General features: G+C 53.0%; 1 protein-coding gene across 6 annotated transcripts in view; it reads left to right on the top strand.

Moving 5' to 3' along the window:
* SPEN (spen family transcriptional repressor) overlaps positions 1 to 14,027 on the top strand; it is a 66,618-nt gene extending 52,591 nt beyond the window's left edge. For 4 of the 6 annotated variants that reach the window (XM_071449363.1, XM_071449365.1, XM_071449362.1 and 1 more), the window contains 5 exons: positions 1,257 to 9,192; positions 9,637 to 10,032; positions 10,720 to 10,914; positions 11,731 to 11,889; positions 12,650 to 14,027. In XM_071449363.1, coding sequence (XP_071305464.1) covers positions 1,257 to 9,192; positions 9,637 to 10,032; positions 10,720 to 10,914; positions 11,731 to 11,889; positions 12,650 to 12,781 — 8,818 coding nt within the window. In that variant the 3' untranslated portion in view covers positions 12,782 to 14,027. The remainder of the gene's footprint in view (positions 1 to 1,256; positions 9,193 to 9,636; positions 10,033 to 10,719; positions 10,915 to 11,730; positions 11,890 to 12,649) is intronic. The other 2 variants (XM_071449366.1, XM_071449364.1) reach the window with 1 other exon arrangement.
* The last annotated feature ends 3,281 nt before the right edge of the window (positions 14,028 to 17,308 follow it).

Genomic DNA, 17,308 nt, shown 5'->3' with positions numbered 1-17,308 from the left:
CCCAAGGGATAAAAAAGACCATGAAAAAACAAACAAAATCCCTGATCAATATTTTTAACTTCACAGCTGCTTTTCACAACATCCCACTTCACTTGCAGGATGAGGTTTTAGTCTTCTCTGTTTTGTCCCTTTTTCATTTTTTTACTTTTCTTAAAAGGTGGAAGTTGCCATCTTTTAACATAAAACATAAACTCTGAAGCCAAATAAACCTATGAGGAATCCCAGAATCATTTGGGTTGGGAAGGACCCCCAAGGTCATTGAGTCCAACCTTGATCCCCTCCCCTCCTTGTCCCCAGCCCAGAGCACTGAGTGCCACATCCAGGCCTTCCTTGGACACCTCCAGGGATGGAAGACTCCAAACCTCCCTGGGCAGCCCCTGCCAAGGCCTGAGCACCCTCTCCATGGGGAAATTCCTCCTCATGTCCAACCTGAGCCTGCCCTGGTCCAGCCTGAGGCCGGTCCCTCTCCTCCTGTCCCTGTTCCCTGGGAGCAGAGCCCAACCCCACCTTAGTACAGAGTGTGAAAAACACTCTGCAATGGTGAGGAATTGAAACTCCAGCTTTATTCCACCTCCCAGACACGCTCAGTCTTAAAAATCACTTATTTTTGCTGCTTGGAGGTATTGAAATAACAACATTAATTGCTTGACTTGCTTTGCTGAATGAATTCACCTGATCTTATAAACAGCCTGGTATTTGTTGACTTGGTTTTACTGTAAACAGGCAACGCCAGCAAGTCACATGCAGTGAAAGAGCTAATTTGGGAATTAAAAGATCACTTGCAGGGCTTAGGTTTTTTAAAGAAATCTTACCATCACTTTGCTGCTTAGTAATGGAGAGATTCCATGCCTGAACTTTGATTTGACTCATGTTTTCAGAGTCAAATGAAGGTCTCAGGTTCTGGACAAGGGGGTGTCTTCACCCTGCCAGCCTTGTGTGATGCACAGGTGCTGTGTTGGTTTTTCCTTCATTTCAGGCAAGGTTTGAATTTGACAAAAACAAAGGAGTGAGGGTGGTGAAACAATGCTTGGAAGAGCTGTTATGACATTACCCATAAAGTGCATTTGGTATTTGATAAGTTAACAAAAGTATTTAGTCCACTGCACACAGATGCCTTGCCAAACCTCTGTGTGCAGCTGCCTTGATGCACGTAGGAAAAAAGATCAGAAAATAGTTTCTTTACATAGCAAAAAGCTATGGTAACAGAGTAGATTGGTTGAGAAGGAGAGCTAGAATCTGTTTATTCTTATGTTTAGCAGAGACGAGCGAAGAGGATCCTACGAATACGCCCCTGACCGTACTTACTACGAGACCGTTCGGACCCCGGGGACGTATCCCGAGGATCCTCGGCGGGAATACCCAGCTCGGGGCAGAGAATTCTACGCCGAGTGGGATCCCTACCAAGGAGACTACTACGACCCACGATACTACGACGACCCTCGCGAGTACCGGGATTACCGGGGAGATCCGTACGAGCAGGACATCAGGGAGTACAGCTACAGACAACGGGAGAGGGAGAGGGAGAGGGAACGGTTTGAATCCGATCGGGACAGAGACCACGAACGGAGGCCGATCGAGCGGAGCCAGAGCCCGACGCACTCGCGGCGCCCGCAGAGCCCCGGAGCGTCCCCCTCGCAGTCGGAACGGCTGCAGAGCGACTCGGAGAGGAGGATTTACAGCAGGTCCTCAGATCGCAGCGGCAGCTGCAGCTCGCTGTCCCCGCCGCGATACGACAAGCTGGACAAAGCCCGCGTGGAGCGATACGCAAAAAACGAGAAGGTGGAGAAAGAGCGCGTTTTCGAGCAGGAGAGGGTGGACAAGGAGAAGCGCTTGGTGAGGAAGGAAAAGCTGGAAAAAATAGAAAAGGAGAAAACAGATAAGCAGAAACGAAAAGCGAAAATCCATTCGCCCAGCTCTCAGTCCTCGGAAACAGATCAGGAGAATGAGAGAGAGCCCAGCCCAGAAAAACTGAAGGGCAACAGTAAACAAAGCAAAGAGAGGGGCGACAAAGAAGGGACAGCAAAGAACCGCCTGGAATTGATGCCCTGTGTTGTGCTGACCCGTGTGAAGGAAAAGGAGGGGAAGGTGATCGATCAACCTGCGCTGGAGAAACTGAGGGCAAAGCTGGATAATGACACTCTGAAATCTCCACTGCTCGAACAGAAAACCCAGACGTCCCAGGCTGAGCAAGCCAAATCGGAGCAGTCTAAACTAGAACCTGTCAGAACCAAGGTACAGAAGGAGAAAGCCCTTGCCAGTCACATCGAAGTGGTGGACAAGGAGGGAAAAATTAAACCCAAAAAGCACTTGAAGACAGAGCAAACTTCCGAGGGGGCCAATGCAGTGGATTTAGACAAGTTGGAGGCTCGTAAAAGGCGTTTTGCCGATGCGAATCCAAAACCTGACAGGCAAAAACTGGATGTAAAACGGAGTAGCCAAGATGAGGAGGATGCACGCATGGTTTTGAAAAAGCAGCTTGATGCGACAGCGTCGTCTAGAGAAGCACCAGTGTTAAGGGAAGGAGAATTGGAGAGAAAACCCCTGAGGAAGGAGATGCTTAAAAGGGAATCTAAAAAACTCAAACTGGAAAGACTTATTCCTGTTACTAGTCCCAAAGAAGTTCAGGACACTCTTAATGTTGGTGGGATTGGCATGCGTCCCACCCTGGATCTGCAGGCGAGGCTCATGGAGGCACCCGAGGAACCTGTGGAAGTTCAGGAACTCCCTCCTAAAAAACTAAACCCAGTAAAACCCCAGCATAAACAGGTACAGCTGCTGGATGAGCAGGGAACAGAGAGAGAGGACACAAGGAAGAACTACTCCAGCCTTCCTGAAGAAACACCAGACCATAAACTCAGCCAAGAGAAACCTCAGTCAGCTGACACGGAGGAGAAAATCAGCATCGACATTGACCACACGCAGAGCTACCGGAAACAGATGGAGCAGAGTCGCAGGTTGAAACAGCAGCTGGAAATGGAGATAGCAAAGTCGGAGAAGTTTGGCAGTCCAAAGAAAGAGGTGGATGAATATGAAAAGCGGAGTCTGGTTCACGAGGTGGGAAAGCCTCCACAAGACGTCACCGATGACTCTCCACCAAGTAAAAGGAAAAAGACTGACCAGTTTGACTTTGAAATCAGCACTAAGAGAGAAAGGAACTACAGAAGTTCTCGTCAGGTGAGTGAGGACTCCGAAAGGATGTCATGTTCCCCAAGCATCAGGCACTTCCCATTCCATGAGGATGACGACACACTCGATTCTCCAAGGTTAATGCCATTGAAGGAAACCAAAGAGTCACCTAAAATAGAAGAAAAGGGTCTTTCATACTCCAACATGACTGTGAGGGAGGACTCGCTGAAATTCAATCCTTATGATTCCAGCAGAAGGGAGCAGATGGCAGAAATGGCTAAAATAAAACTCTCTGTGCTGAGTTCTGAGGAAGACTCAAGTAGGTGGGAAACCCAAGTGAAACAAGAGCCTGGCAGAGTCGATATCAGCTTTCCAAGCAGCATTGTGAAAAGAGACAGTATACGGAAACGGTCTGTCCGAGACCTGGAGCCTGGGGAGGTGCCTTCAGATTCGGATGATGATGGCGAAAACAAGCCCCATTCCCCAAAAGCCTCGTCCTTGTTAGAGAGTTCCAGGTTGTCTTTTTTATTAAGGGACAGAGAAGAGAAGTTCCGTGAAAGAGAGGAAAGACTCCAGTCCGGTTCCTTAGAAAGAAACAAATTCTACTCTTTTGCATTGGACAAGACAATCACACCTGACACAAAGGCCTTGCTTGAAAGGGCTAAATCCCTCTCTTCCTCCAGAGAGGAAAACTGGTCCTTTCTAGACTGGGATTCAAGATTTGCTAGTTTCAGAAACAATAAAGACAAAGAGAAGGTTGACTCGGCTCCAAGACCTATTCCATCCTGGTATATGAAAAAGAAAAAAATCAGAACCGATTCTGAAGGTGGAAAACTGGATGATAAAAAAGAGGATCATAAAGAGGAGGAACAAGAGCGGCAGGAACTGTTCGCTTCTCGGTTTTTGCACAGTTCAATCTTTGAACAGGACTCCAAACGCCTGCAGCATTTAGAGAGGAAGGATGATGATCTGGACTTCATCTCTGGAAGGCTGTATGGGAGACAGTCCTCCTCCGATGGGACGAACAGCACGGCTGATTTGGTGCAAGAGCCGGTGGTTCTCTTCCACAGTAGGTTTGTTGAGCTGACACGAATGCAGCAGAAAGAAAAGGAGAAAGATCAGAAACCAAAAGAAGTCGAGAAACAGGAAGATAAAGAAAATCGGCCAAAAACACCAGAAATGGTTCCTGATAGTAAAGAAACAGAACATAAACCTTCTTCAGCTGTTGGTCCTTCTTCAGTCACTGTCCTCCCACAGGAACCAGCTCCCATCGCTCCCGAGAAAATAGTGAGCGAAAAGGTCCTGGTAGAACCAGCTTCTGTCAAAGAAGAGAAACCTTCTGAACCTGCTGCTGCTGCAGCAGAGGAACAAAAACCTTTTCCTGAACTTGCTGCTCCTGTCAAAATGGAACCTCCTGAGCAAACAGAACCTCCGCCAGTTGTAGAAGCGAGTAAAGAAATTATTGCTACAACCCTGGCGCCAGAGGAAGATGCTGTGGCAACAGAGCATCCTTCGTACTTGGATACCAAACCTCCCACTCCTGGGGCCTCGTTTTCTGATGCAGACATCAGTGTAGATCCAGAACCTGAGGCTGCCCAGCTGCTTCCACCTCCGCCCAAGCTAGTTCAGAAGTCAGATGAGGCTGCAGAACCTAAAGAGGAAAATCCTCCACCCTCTGCCAACACCGATGCTGGTGTGAGTCAAAAGGTGGAGGCGGCTGCTGAGGTCCTGCCGCCTGTTTCCGACAATGATATGGAAGTGGAACCTCCGGTTGTTGTAAAAGATAAAAAGTCCTACAAAAGTAAACGGTCCAAGACTCCCGTGCAGTCGGCTGCAGCTAATGTCACAGAAAAGCCCGTCACGAGGAAGAGCGAAAGAATTGACCGTGAGAAACTGAAAAGGTCGAGCTCTCCTCGCGGGGAGACCCAGAAGCTTTCTGAATTGAAAGTGGAGGCAGAAAAGGTTTCAAGGAATGCTGCTAAATCCCCAAGTTCTGCTGCAGAGCCAGAAAACGTGGAGCTGAGCTTGCCGATAGGCCGGACCAGGCGCAGGAACGTGAGGTCAGTCTATGCTACCACAGGGGACAACGAAGGCCCATCTCCGGTGAAGGACTCCATGGAGGTCACTAGATCCACTAGGAAGAGAGTGGAAAAGGAACCACAGGAAACAGTGACTACTGTTCCCACAACCCCGAGGAGGGGAAGACCTCCCAAATCCCGCCGTAAGCCAGAGGAGGAGATCTCTCCAATAAAGACCGAACCGGTACAACAAGAGGTGGAGGAAGCTGAAACTAAAGATACTGTGGAAGCTCCTAAACCTGCAGAGGGTTGGAGGTCTCCTAGATCCCAGAAGCTCACACACACTCACTCATCAGCTGCTGCCAGCCAACAGGGGAAGAAAGGGAAGAATGAACCGAAAGCCGATACCACGGCTGAATCCGAAGATGCTGCTGAAAGAAGCGGTCAGGAATCAAGCATCAGTGACAACAGCAATAAAGCAAAAGCTGCTGAGAAAGAGCCAGCAGCAAGTGAGCAGAAACGTGATCGGAAGGAACTGGATGTGGAGAAAAATCAGCTAGAAATCCCCACAGTTGAGATCACTGAGAAGAAGCCAGTGCCAGAAAAGGTTACGAAATCCAAAAGGGGAAGGTACAAAAATACCAAAACGGTCGTTGATAAGGCATCCGTGTGTCTCAAAAATGTAGAAATACGCCTCAACGTCGATGAAGTCAAGGGTGCCTTGAGGCCCACCGAAGAGGAGGCAGAGCCGGTGGCAGTGTCACCACCCAAGATGAAGAGCCCTCCAAAAGAGGACATCCTGCCACCCCACTTCTCTAAGAATGAGGTAGAAGATTCATTCCCAGAAATGGAAAAGGAGGTGACACGGGAGCCCAAGCAGTCGCCTGAGGCTGCCCAGTTAGCGAAGCAGATTGAGCTCGAGCAGGCAGTGGAGAACATTGCAAAACTCACTGAAACTCCTCCGACAATTGCTGCCTACAAAGAGCCAACGACAGATGTGGCTGAAGTCCGTCAGGAGGAGGAGGCAGATAAACCTGCACACCAGGCCAGTGAAACAGAGCTGGCAGCAGCCATCGGCTCCATCATCAATGATATTTCTGGGGAGACAGAAAGCTTCCCTGCACCGCCAACATATCCTGCTGAATCTGAGGCTGAGATCCCCACAGAGCCCTTGGTGTTGCAGTCCCCTCGGGAGGAGATGGAGCCTGAGACAGATCAGGCAGTGAACAATATCCTAGAAACCGAGACTGCCGTCGAGCCTGTGGTGCAGCCAGTGCCTGGCTCTGTCCCATCAGCGCTGGAGACTGAGAGCAAGGAGTCTGAGGTCAGCTTCAGTGAATCTTCCAACTCTGCACAGGAGGCCGAGACCTTGCAGGAGGCTGAAGTTGCTCGGAAGGAAAAGGGCCGTCAGAAAACCACGCGGCAGAGACGCAAGAAGAGCACAAGCAGGAAGGGCGACGCTGCTGAAGTCAACACCTTTGAGCCGGAGAGGGTGCAGAGCAAATCACCCCCCGCCAATGAAGTAAAGACAAAACCTGAAGAAGCCTCAAAGGAGGAGAAGCAAATCAAACCCACAGCATCCATGGAGCCAAGTGCTTCTGAGGTCACCAAGGCTGTAGCTGCTGATGTTGTGGCTGCACATGAGGCTGTCCCTGAGAGCAGCACCTCTCCAAAGGTGCCTGCTCCGGCTCCTTTGGACCTGGGTCCCCCGCCAGTCCCCCTTGACGAGGGGAGTCAGAGCGGATTCAAGATCCGGTCGCCCCTGGAGAACGCTGCCATCACACCACCGAGTGCCCCGAACACGGCCCTTCCTGCTGTCCCCGCGGCAGCGGCGGCCAAGCTGCCCACCCCGGTGCCCACCACCATTGTCCCCCTTCACTCCAGCACTGCCAAGGTGCCAGAGTGGATGGTCAGGCATGAAGAGCCCCGTGCCCGTTCCACACCCCCACCCGCTCTCCCACCGGACACAAAGGCGTCGGATATCGACACAAACTCCAGCACTTTGAGGAAGATACTCATGGAGCCCAAATACGTCTCAGCGACGAGCATAACCTCCACACACGTGACAACGACGCACACGGAGCCAGTGAGCGCACCGTGCCTGGAGGAGGCGCCTCTCCACCCTGCCGTGGAGGCCATCAAGCCGGTTTCTGAGGAGAAGCCGGCCGTTCCCATCACCAACGCCCTGGACCCACCGGTGGCTGAAGCGCCAGTGTTCAGCGAGAAGGAAAAGGTCAACACAGTCATTGCTCCCAAAGCCACTTCTGTCATCAGCAGGATGCCCCACAGCGTGGATTTGGAGGAGGCTCCAAGGATCACCTTGGTGAAACAAGCTCCCCAAACCCAGACCTGCCTCGTCAATGCTCCGTCGCCGAAATTTAAGCAGAGGTCAAGTGCAAATGATAACAGCAGGTTTCATCCAGGATCGATGTCCATTATCGAGGAGAGGCCGGTGGAGACTGGGTCCAGTCCAGGGCTGCGGGTGAACACCTCGGAAGGTGTGGTGCTCCTGAGTTACTCAGGGCAGAAGACAGAAGGTCCTCAGCGAATCAGTGCCAAGATCAGCCAGATTCCCCCAGCCAGCGCTGTGGACATTGAGTTCCAGCAGTCTGTATCCAAGTCTCAGATTAAACAGGAGCCTATCACGCCATCCCAGCCGGCACCGAAAGGCTCCCAGACCTCGGCGGGCTATGGGACTGTTTCCACCCATTCTTCATTGGTACTCGGAGCACAGCCCTACAACACCTCGCCCGTCATCTCCTCTGTCAAACAGGAGCGTGCCGCGCTGGACAAGCCTGACTCGTCCCACCTCGCTGTCCAGACCCCGGCATCGCAGCCCGGCAAGGTCCTGACGCAGACCGTAAACACTCCACCCGTGCTGGTCCATAACCAGATGGTTGTGAACAAAAAACTCTCTGACCCAGCTGCTCTGAAAGTGGAGACAAAGACTCTGCAACCCTCCAACCTGAGTCCTGGGGTTAGTCCTCACCACCCTTCCCTCTCTGGGAAGATGCACTCAGAAGCAAACCACGTCAGCTCGGGCCCCAGCACCCCGACCGACCGGGCCATCTCCCACCTGGGGGTCAGCAAACAGGAGCCGCACTCGCCGCGCACCAGCGGGCACTCGCCGTCGCCGTTCCCCCGGGCCTGTCACCCCGGCAGTACCTCGTCTCCGGCTTTGTCCAGCAGCACCCCGGTCATGCTGGCGCCGGGAATTCCCGTTCCTCAGTACATATCCAGCATGCATCCTGAGCAATCTGTTATCATGCCCCCCCACAGCGTAACACAGACTGTGTCCCTGGGCCATCTATCCCAAGGTGAGGTGAGGATGAACACCCCTCCTCTCTCCGGCATTCCCTACGGCATCCGCCCGGAAGCTCTCCACTCCCCCCGAGCTGCTCTGCAACCCCAGATGGAGATGAAGCCCCAGCGATCCAGCACGCCCCAGCCAGCACCCATCCGAGACATCGTCATGCCCCCGCTGTCCTCCCAGCATCCCCCCGAGGAGGAGCTGCACTTCCACCACACGGCGGTGTGCCGCGGGCCAGCCCCGGTGCAGTCCGACGTGCTGGTGATGCAGCCCGACTACCGCATGCACCCCGGCAGCCTGCGGCTGGAGCAGTACAACGTCCCGCGGGACGTCAGGATGATCATGCACCCGCACATGGCCGCCGTGGGCGAGCACCACTCGGAAACGCGACAATCCCGCACGCCCGAAGGGGCCGTCAAAACTCCCCCGGTCAGTAAGACCCCGCAGCCTGGCAAAGAGACTCCCAAATCCTCGGAAGGCAAGATGGCCCACTCTCCCCACAGCGAGCCACGGCTGCTCAGCGTGCCCTCGGGCAGCCAGCTGCCCGGGCTGCCCCTGACGCAGCCCGTGGTGGTCCCACACGGGGTGCAGATCATGCATCCCGCCGGGAGCTCCTTCCACGATTACCGCTCCGTGTACGGCGACATGAGGAATTACCACACGGCACAGCTTGGGCATCCGCAGTTCCCGGGCGCCTCGCCCATTGGGCTGCCCTCACGGAGCATGACCCCGTCCCAGGTGAGAAGGAAAACCCTTTACCTGTCTCCCTGGAATCTGGGTCTGTTTCTTATGGGAAATGAGGTTGAAATGCTGCTTAGCATCAGAAAAAGCTGAAAACTCCTGAACCCCTCTGGAGTTCCACCCAGGAGGGGGGAAGGTGCCTGCAGGTTTCTGGATGGGGTGACAGGGTGAGAATTGCCAGTACCAAGGTGGTGCATGGGTCAGGGATCCTTGGATGGATGGTGTGACTAAGGATGGGCTTGGGGCAGGATTCAGGGAGTGGGGTTTCAGCTCAGGTGGGCTTGGAAATGGGAGACTGTCCCAGGTGCTGCTGCAGCAGAGCTGCTGCTGTGACACGGATGCCTCCACCAGGAATCTCATGGTGTCCTGGCAGCCTTATAATGGGGTTAAATACACCCTTGGCCTAAACATCTTTCCTTTTCCTCCCTGCCTGCTTCCCAGGGTCTGCCGGAGGGCGAGCACTCGCACCCCAGCCAGCCAGTCCGCAGCAAGACCCCTCAGATCCCGCAGGATCCCAAGGGCCCGTCGGCAGCAGGGCCGGAGCAGAGTCACCACGCCCCTGTGAACAGGCACACGGCACAGATGGACCCCCACGTCCACCTGCAGAGGGCACAAGGGGACACGAGCCAGACCTCGTACCCCTCGCCCGTCGCCATCTCCATGAAGCAGGAGCTTCCGTCGCCGCACCAGCCGCAGGCAGTTCCCAAGCAATCCATGTTTATCCCCACGACCTCGGGGCCGCCCCTCAGCCGCCCGGAGCCCCAGTCCACGCTCAAGCAGGAGCCATCCCCTCACCCTGTGTCCCAGAGACCTGTGGACATGGTCCAGCTGCTGACAGTGAGTGTCGTGCTCCTGATCTGGGGGGAAGTCACCTGGTTCTGTCTCAGCCATAGCACCAAATCTGACCTTTCTTGCATCAAAAACTTCAGATGCAGAAAAGGCATTGTTTGGGTTTTGGGTTGTTTTGTCTCTGATGGATTTTAGGCATGTTTACTATTCCAAGTCAGTTTTACAAGTCAGCATTTTCCTGGAAAGTGTTTCCTTGTAGGCAGGGGAGAGAGTTGGTGTATTTCATTTAAATAAAAAGGAAAAACCACTCTCTCAAGTGTAGAAAATGAGAAAGAGGAGGGAGGCAGTAGGGAACAGGTACCGGCAAGGAGCTGAGAGTTGTGTTCAGCACCAAATGTCTCTCATGTGACCTCGAGCAGTTCTTCTGTTATTTCTCAATTTGTCCATTTGTAAAAGGGAACACAGCATTCAGGAACAGCCTTGTGCTTGGGTGGGTGGCAGAGGGATTGGGATGATGGATCCACCTAGGCAGGCTGGCCAGCTGGAAGGAAAAGGACTGAATTCCTGATTTAGCAGGATGTAACCCAGGCCTGGCCTGTGGAGGGTTGATCTGGTGCTGCATCTCTGCTGAGCCTTTAAAACTCCGACGGAAGCGTCGGTGGCAGCCGAGCAGCTCAGCCTTTCAGATCCCACCCTCCTTGCTGTGGGTGTAATGCTCTCTCCCTCTCTTCCCAGAAATACCCCATTGTCTGGCAGGGTCTGCTGGCTCTCAAGAACGACACAGCAGCCGTGCAGCTGCACTTTGTGTCCGGGAACAACGTCCTGGCTCACCGCTCGCTGCCGGCGCCCGAGGGAGGGCCCCCCCTGCGCATCGCGCAGCGCATGCGGCTCGAGGCCTCCCAGCTCGAGGGCGTCGCACGCAGGATGATGGTGAGAGCCCGGGCTGGGGCAGGGAGGCACTTTGGGAGTCTCAGAGCTTGGCTGGGCTCACCAACTGCGGGGCTGGAAACCACCAGGGCTCCCCAAAACCCCGGCTTCTGTCCCCTGGGCTCCTCAGGGAATGGGCCCCAAGGCTGCCCAAAGGAGCGTTTGGACATTGGTCTCAGGGATGCACAGGGAGGGATTGTTGGGATCCTGTGCATGGCCTGGAGTTGGACTTGGTGATCCCTGTGGATTCCTTCCAATCCAGGAAATCGCTGTGATTCTGTTTTGGGATCCTGGTGTTTACATTGATTCCTTCAACCCAGGGAGTGTAACACGGATTTCAGATGATGAGCAATAGCTCCTACACTGCACTTATGGAAAAGGCAGTGAGAGCTGGGAAACCTTTAGGTCATGCTGAGCCCGGGGACAAACTCCTGCTGGCTTCAGTGTGTCTGAGTAGGGTGGGAAGGGGAGTTCAGGTGGCCATGAAATCCATTTTTAGTCTTTTCCACCATGGCTGAGCTCTCGGCAAGTTTTGGAATCACAGAATCCCAGACGGGTTTGGGTTGGAGGGACCTTAAAGCCCATCCCACTCCCTGCCATGGGCAGGGACACCTTCCACTATCCCAGGTTGCTCCAGGCCCTGTCCAGCCTGGCCCTGACCTTGGACACTTCTGGGGATGGGGCAGCCACCGCTTCTCTGGGGTACAAATTGTAACATCAAGGAGTTTAAATTGAGGGTTTTCCCCCATGGATAGTGGATGGATGGCTGGAAAACACCCCCTGATGCAGCATTTCCCTGAGCCTGTCCTTCCCCTGCAGGTGGAGAGCGATTACTGCCTGCTGCTGGCCCTGCCCTGCGGCCGGGACCAGGAGGACGTGGTCAGTCAGACCGAGTCGCTCAAGGCCGCCTTCATCAGCTACCTGCAGGCCAAGCAGGCTGCAGGCATCATCAATGTCCCCAACCCCGGCTCCAACCAGGTATGGCATGGCACAGAGCCCTGCAGTGCCACAGGGACACCAAACCAGGCCCTAATGGCCTGGGCACAGAGCCCTGCAGTGCCACACGGACCCCAAACCAGGCCCTTTTGGCACAGGCAGCTTGGGCTTCTGCTGGATCTGCCTGGGGTTATTGGTCAAACAACCCCTACATTTCCATCACCACCCATCAAAGACATGGATGGGATCCATAAATTTTTGATAGGATCAATATAATCATTGATGGATTTGATGAAAGCAACCCCAAGCCAAAAAAAACCCAAATGTATGTTTGGTGTGTTCCCAGTTCATTTTCAGACTGAAAAAGCATTTCCCAAATGCATTTCTCAGCTCTTTTATCTCTGAAGTAGAGTCCTGGTTTATTCCCCATATCCTGATTTTTCCAGGACAGCTGGTGTTCTCTTGCAGAATGCATTTGGTGCCATGGAGGGTTTATTCCAGGTGTGTTGCTGCACTGATTGCAGTTTAACCTGGGTGTAATTTAATTCTGGGTATAAAGAGCCCAGAATGAGCCCAGCACTCTGAGCAACCACTGAAATTATAATTAATGGGAATTTTTCTGCCTTTCTCAGCCAAATCAGCCTGTGGTGTGGAAAACTCCCCATCTGGGAAACAAAACCCATGGCTTCTCTCTTATACCCGATTTAGGATGCTTTAAGCTCCTAGAACTCACTGAAATGTCTCATTTTTAAACCTCTGTGGGCGTGGGTTGTCTCTGATCTGTGGTTTGCCCTCCCTGCAGCCTGCCTACGTTCTGCAGATCTTCCCACCCTGCGAGTTCTCGGAAAGCCACCTGTCCCGCCTGGCCCCCGACCTCCTCGCCAGCATCTCCAACATCTCTCCTCACCTGATGATTGTCATCGCGTCGGTATGAGCTGTTTACCAGTTACTGACTTTTTATTATTTTAATTTTAATTTTTTTTAATTTTTCCAAGGCCCTGCAGCAAAAAAAAACAAAACAAAAACAAACAACTACAAGTACAACAAAAAAAAAAATCCCACAAAAAAAAACCACACAAAAAATTAATTTTAAAATAAAACTAATTCAGAAGAAGGAGAGAAGGTTATGAAACAAGAAATATGCTGCCAGAAACCAGCCTCCTGCCCGACTGGCCTCGATCAAACCTTGGATGTTTACATGTTGCTTTAGCTTATGGACAACTGATGCACTCAGCAGGTGGACTGGGCTTGGGTTCCCATGCCTCCTTTTTGGGGAAAAAACACACAAAAAAGAAAAAAAAAAGAAAAAAAAAAAGAGAAAAGGATGGCTTATTTTTTTTAACAAAAAAAAAAGGAAAAAAATAAAAAAGAACCTGAACTGCCTTTGCACTAAATTAGTGACTCGGACTTTGCACAGTTGGAGACGCTGTGACGTTCTGGATGTCTTGACACACATTGACCGCGCCGTGGACGTTCCGCAGGGACTCTGCTGAGATTTGTGGGTCAAGGAGCATTTCACAGTCATTTTTTATTTTATTGGTTGTTTCCTTGGGTTTTTTGTTGGTTTTTTTTTTTTCCTTCTTTTGGGGTTGTTTATTTTTTGGGGGGGGTTATTTTTTCCGGATGTGAACCTTCCTCTTCCTCCACCTGCCCCTGCTGCAGCCGTCTTCTCTTCATCTGGGATGTACAGTTTACACTGAAAAACAAGAGAATACAAAACAAACAACAAAACAAAAGGGAGAGCTTTTTTCCTTCCTGGTGGGATATGCAGAACTCAGTGGGTGTGTGTATATATAAATATATATATAATATATATAAATATATATAATACTGACTTTAAAAAAAAAAATCAAATCCCCACAACATACATTTTTTTTTAATCTGTGCCAAAAATGTGTTTTCAGAGAAAAAAAATCTTATTTTCATACTCAGACTTTGTATTGTCACTCATTTGTAAGTGCGCTTCATTTAAACATCCCCTCGTCTCATCAGCTGTGGAAGTGTTATACACTTGTACAAAGACTCTGCCCCGGCCCCCCTCGCCTCCCCTAACACTTAATTAATTTATGGAACTTGGTTTTTTTTTTGGTTTATTTTTGGTTTTTTTTTTTTTTTTCTCAGCGCAGTTTTGTTTTGTGTGTCCATTGGATTACGAACTTTATTAAAAAATACAAAACACGTCGGCGCCCCGACCTCGTCCCTCGGCGTGGGGAGGGGGAGCGGGGAAGGGGAGTTTGGGGCTGCCAGGGAGGGGTCACTCACCTCTCCCTCAAAGACAACCAGGAAAAAAGGTCATTTCACACCAATTCCTCTTGATTTTCCCTCCTGTCTCATAAATACTTATGAAAACTGAAATCACAGGGTTTGCCCCCACTTTTAATCTCACCACGCACCCACTCCTCGCTGAAAATTATCCCTGGATTCTGATATTCATCATACATGGACATGTAAGAGCCAGACTTGGTGTTTTTCACTGCTTTTCCACCCAAATCCCTGCCAGGTGCAAGTGGGAAGCCTAATCAAGGCTGGTGTAAATGGGTTAAAATCAAGCAGGTGTGGTAAAAAGGAGGTTTAGGACAGAATTTGGGGAGTGGCCTTCAAAACCAGGGGAGACCCCCCCCCCCCGCACCCCCAGGCTGAGGGTGGGGGTGGAACAGAGCCTGTTTTGGGGTAAAACCAGGACAAAAAGGGGCTGCTGGTGCCCCAGGATGGAGCTGGGTGTGGGGAGCCAGGCCAGGACACCCCACAGCGACCCCCAAGTCCCACTGGGGGGGTCAGGACGGGACCTTGGACTCCCCCCTTTTCCCCAGGGAGAGGGACAGACCCCAGACACAGATGGGGCTTGGACAGACGGACACAAGGATTACTGGGCAGAGGGAAAGGGTCTGACCCTGCTCGTTTCTGAGTGGTGCCTTTGAGGTAAAAAGGGGCATTTTTGGGGTGTTGTGCAAGGGCTGGGGGGGCTGGAGGGAACTGTCCGTGTGTCCAGCCAGGTGTGAACTGTCCAGGTGTCCGTGCAATGTCCATCCACACAGCTGGGCCTGCACCTGCCCGTCCATCCAGGCCCATCCCCTGCACCCATCCCATGGATCTGTCAGATGGACAGAACAGGGGAGCGTCCAGCTGGACACACGGACATTGGACATCCAGATGGACACACAGGCTTGGATCGATGGACAGATAGATGGATGAATAGATGGACAGACATCCAAATGGACAAATGTGTTTCCTTCTAGACAGTTGGACAAACACCTGCCCAGCCAGACACCTTCCTCCTCCACCCATGAGCATCAATGCCCCAAAAATGCACTTTTCACCCCAAGGCTCCTCTCCAAAAAGCAGCGATTTCACACCCCTGCCCCGCCCCCCTCACACCCCCCTCACACCCCTGCCCCGCCCCCGCAGCCCCGTGTCCGTCTGTCCGGGCCCATCCCTGTGTCCATCTGCAGCCTCTGGGCATGGGAGGCTCCGGCCCGATCCCGGCTCCAAACCCGGGGACAGTGGGAACGGGGCGGGGGCGGGGCGGGGGTGTGAGGGGGGCGGGGCGGGGGTGTGAAATCGCCGCTTTTTGGAGAGGGGCCTTGGGGTGAAAAGTGCATTTTTGGGGCATTTGTGCTCATGGATGGAGGGGGCAGGTGTCTGTCCAGCTGGACATAAAAATGGCCTTGTGTCCAGCTGGACGTACAGTGTCCAGATGGATGGACAGATGAACGGACAGCTGGACACACACATGGCTGTGGGGATGGATGGACATGGAGCTGGACAGACCAACAGGAGCACGCTCAGCTGGGAATGGGCATGGTGGAGCTGCCAGATGGACAGAAGAACAGGGGATTGTCCAGCCGGACAGATGGACATTGTACGTACAGCTGGACAGATGGACAGTGAACGTCCAGTTGGACATTGTACGTCCAGTTGGACAGATGGACATTGTACGTCCAGTTGGACAGACGGACATTGTACGTCCAGTTGGACAGACAGACAGTGAACGTCCAGTTGGACAGACGGACAGTGAACGGCCAGTTAGACACCTTTCCCCTCCATCCATGAGCATCAATGCCCCAAAAATGCACTTTTCACCCCAAGGCCCCTCTCCAAAAAGCAGCGATTTCACACCCCCGCCCCGCCCCCCTCACACCCCCGCCCCGCCCCCGCCCCGCCCCCGCCCCGTTCCCACTGTCCCCGGGTTTGGAGCCGGGATCGGGCCGGAGCCTCCCCATGCCCAGAGGCTGCAGATGGACACAGGGATGGGCCCGGACAGACGGACACAGGGCTGTGGGGGCGGGGCGGGGGTGTGAGGGGGGTGTGAGGGGGGCGGGGCAGGGGTGTGAAATCGCTGCTTTTTGGAGAGGAGCCTTGGGGTGAAAAGTGCATTTTTGGGACATTGATGCTCATGGGCTGGAAGGAGGTGACCGGTTCAGCAGGTGTTTGGCCAACTGTCCAGATGGACGTACAATGTCCGTGTGTCCAGATGGATGAACAATGTCCAAGTGTCCAACTTGTATGTACACTGGCCTTGTGTCCAACTGGATGTACAATGTCCAATTGCTCGTACAATGTCCATCTGTCCAACTGGACATAAAATGTCCAACTGTCCAGCTGGACACTCCCCTGTTCTGGCAGCTCCACCATGCCCATTCCCAGCTGAACGTGCTCCTGTTGGTCTGCCCAGCTCCGTGTCCATCCATCCCCACAACCATGAGTGTGTCCAGCTGTCCGTCCAGCTGTCTGTCCAGCTGGACACTGTACATGGAACCGGGCACACGGACTCTGTATGTCCAGCCGGACACATGGACATTGTGTGTCCAGCTGGACGGGTGGACATATAGATCCAGATGGACAGTTGGACATTGTCTGTCCATCTGAACACACGGACATTGTACAGACAGACGGACACCTGCCCATCCAGACACCTTCCCCCTCCATCCATGAGCATCAATGCCCCAAAAATGCACTTTTCACCCCAAGGCCCTCTCCAAAAAGCGGCGATTTCACACCCCCGCCCCGCCCCCCTCACACCCCCGCCCCGCCCCCACCCCGTTCCCTCTGTCCCCGGGTTTGGAGCCGGGATCGGGCCGGAGCCTCCCATGCCCAGAGGCTGCAGATGGACACAGGGATGGGCCCGGACAGACGGACACGGGGCTGCGGGGGCGGGGCAGGGGTGTGAGGGGGGTGTGAGGGGGGCGGGGCAGGGGTGTGAAATCGCTGCTTTTTGGAGAGGAGCCTTGGGGTGAAAAGTGCATTTTTGGGGCATTGATGCTCATGGGTGCAGGAGGAAGGTGTCTGGCTGGGCAGGTGTCTGTCTGTACAATGTCCGTATGTCCAGCTATATGTACCATTGTCTTTCCAACTGGACTTGAAATGGTCCCTCTGGCTGTGAATGTAGCCAGCCATGTGCCCATCCACAGCAGTGTCCGTGTGTCCAGCTGCACATGTCCCTGTCTCTGTCTGCCTGTCAATC

This window comes from Agelaius tricolor, unplaced genomic scaffold, assembly GCF_023055355.1.
Source record: "Agelaius tricolor isolate 1412-34295 unplaced genomic scaffold, bAgeTri1.0.p SCAF_28, whole genome shotgun sequence".
Lineage (NCBI taxonomy): Eukaryota > Metazoa > Chordata > Aves > Passeriformes > Icteridae > Agelaius > Agelaius tricolor.
The sequence above is the reverse complement of the archived record's forward strand: the minus strand, read 5'-3'. Positions and strand labels throughout refer to the sequence as shown.